The 2,223-nt window shown below is 64.8% G+C and overlaps 1 protein-coding gene across 1 annotated transcript; it reads right to left on the bottom strand.

Annotated features, from left to right (window-relative positions):
* Positions 1–489: 489 nt before the first annotated feature.
* MNEG_16518 (hypothetical protein) lies at positions 490–2,005 on the bottom strand (the record flags this gene model as incomplete). Its single annotated transcript, XM_014035012.1, has 4 exons — positions 490–652; positions 1,014–1,132; positions 1,296–1,409; positions 1,766–2,005. The coding sequence occupies 4 exons, from the start codon at positions 2,003–2,005 to the stop codon at positions 490–492; spliced, it is 636 nt and encodes a 211-aa protein (XP_013890466.1).
* Positions 2,006–2,223: the final 218 nt, after the last annotated feature.

The raw sequence follows: 2,223 nt of genomic DNA, 5'->3' as shown, positions 1-2,223 counted from the left end.
GGGGGGGGGGGGGTGGGTCAGGGAAAAGGGGGCCAGCTGTGTGGGCTAGCGCATTATGTGTGTGTACGTGTGTGTGTGTGTGTGTATGTGTGTGTGTGTGTGTGTGTGTGTGTGTGTGCGCGCGCGCGGGCGCGCGCGCGCGCGCCACCTACGCCAACATGCTCTGTATTGTGAGCGCGGGAGGCCCCGTCAATACAGAACATGTACGCGTATGGACTTCAGTGCGCCATCAGACCAGAACCCCCAGCTTGAAACAAGTCGCCTTAAAAACCACACAATGTGCGCTCGAGCGCGCCCACGCCAAATTCAAAGCCTGTCATTGCTGTGAACCCCTTGACCCAACGCCTCCCCAAACACCTCAAGGACCTAAGCATGCGCCAGCGCTTGTCCCCAGAACGCAGAACCCTTCGAAGCCGAGCGCCCCGCAACCCCCGCACCGCCCTGCATCCGGAGGGTCACACCCCCGGTCAAACCCCGGTCAAACCGCAGTCAAACCCCGGTCAAACGCGCACCCGCGAGGTACTCTGTGAACTCGTTGAGGAAGCGCTGCATGTAGACGATGCGCACTGTGGACAGCCGCGCATCGACGCTCATGTAGGGGGCGCCTCCAGGGACGCGCGGCTCATTGTAAGACTCCGCGATCGAGTGCATCCTGGTGGGGTGTCGATCGCAATTGGAGGGGGTGAAGCGGCGCGGGGGTTCGAGGGTTCGGGGGGTTGAGGGGGCGGCAGCGCTCAATGGGATGGGGGTGAGACTGCCACCAGATGAGTCGCCGCCGGGGCGGCGGGGCGGGTGGGGTGAAGCTGTAGGTTTGAGAGATGGGGGTCAAAATAAAGGGGGCTGTCGCACACAAACACACACACACACACACACACACACACACACACACACACACACACACACAGAGAGCCACACACAACCACACAAACATACGCACGCACACATACATATACACACACACAAACACACACACAAACAAGACACACAGGATTTTTCGGACCCCACCCTCTCACCTGTAGACGACCTCGATGAGGGACCCCTCTACACCCTGCCTCAGCGCGATCATGGTGCGGTTGGGGTCCCCCTCTGGCAGCGCCCCGTACAGCAGCACCACGTTGCCCAGGCTCGTCACCTTTGGGGTGGAAGATGAGTTTGTTGTGAGGCGTGGACAGATCAAGAGCGGCGCGAAGCGTCCACCCCCTCCCCACCCCTCTCCGCCCAGGATTCGGGCCCGAAGGGTTGGCCGGGATCCGCGAGGCCTAATTTTGCGAGCACTACATGTGCAGTGTGCCCACCAGCTGCAGCGTCGAGGGGTGCACGTCGAGGCCAAAGTCAAAGTTGTCGATGGACCCGACGGCCAGGGGGGCGTGGTCGCCCTCGTAGCACATGTGCAGCTCCACCTTGGAGACCTGCGGGGGATGGGGGGGGAGTGCAGGAGAGATGGTTGGGTTGCCTCTTCAGGGAGAGGTCTGTGGGTCGTCCGGTGGGTGTCGTGTAAGGATTGATGGGCTTGGTTAAGGAGGGGCCAGGCAGGGGTCTTTGCTTGGGACGACCCTCCTGCCCGCAACCTCCAACCCCACTCTGATTCAACGCTCCCACGCAAAGGTCTTTCGCGCATCGGCTGGGTGGTGCACGCACGCTTGATACACAGCCCCCAATGGAGTGCAGACTCGCACTCACGCACCAAGTATCAGAAGCGCCCACCCACCCCTCCCCCCCGCCGCCCCAGCCAGCCCCAGCCGACCCACCAAAAACCGCGCCCCACCTGCAGCGTCAGCTTGAACACAGTGCGCGTCTCCCCGCCCGCCTTCACCAGCTGCAGGTCCGTCACGCTGTCACTGCCCCCCAGAGACGACTCAAGCCGCCGCCCCGCCGCGCCCGCCGCGCCAGCACCCGCTCCGCCCTCATCCTCGCCCGCCGCGGCGTCCGTCGCAGTGGCGGCGGCGTGCTCGTCGTGGGCAGCGAGGTGGCTGCCGATGGCGGCAAAGTCGCCGCCGAAGGCCATCAGGGAAGCCACCGTTGGGCGATTCAGGTAGAAGACAAGCGTTGCCAGCTTCAGGGAGAGGTCCACGTCGACCCCCGCATACTTGCTGCTGCCTTCGCTGTTGCGCGCGAACGACAGCCGCACGAGCTCGGTGCCCGCCGGCGCCGCGGCGGCGGCGCCCGCGGCCGCGGCGGCCGCGGCGTCGGCGGCCTTGGTCGTGCCGCCGCCGGGGGCGGGGC

Source organism: Monoraphidium neglectum, assembly GCF_000611645.1.
Source record: "Monoraphidium neglectum strain SAG 48.87 unplaced genomic scaffold scaffold06460, whole genome shotgun sequence".
NCBI lineage: Eukaryota > Viridiplantae > Chlorophyta > Chlorophyceae > Sphaeropleales > Selenastraceae > Monoraphidium > Monoraphidium neglectum.
The sequence above is the reverse complement of the archived record's forward strand: the minus strand, read 5'-3'. Positions and strand labels throughout refer to the sequence as shown.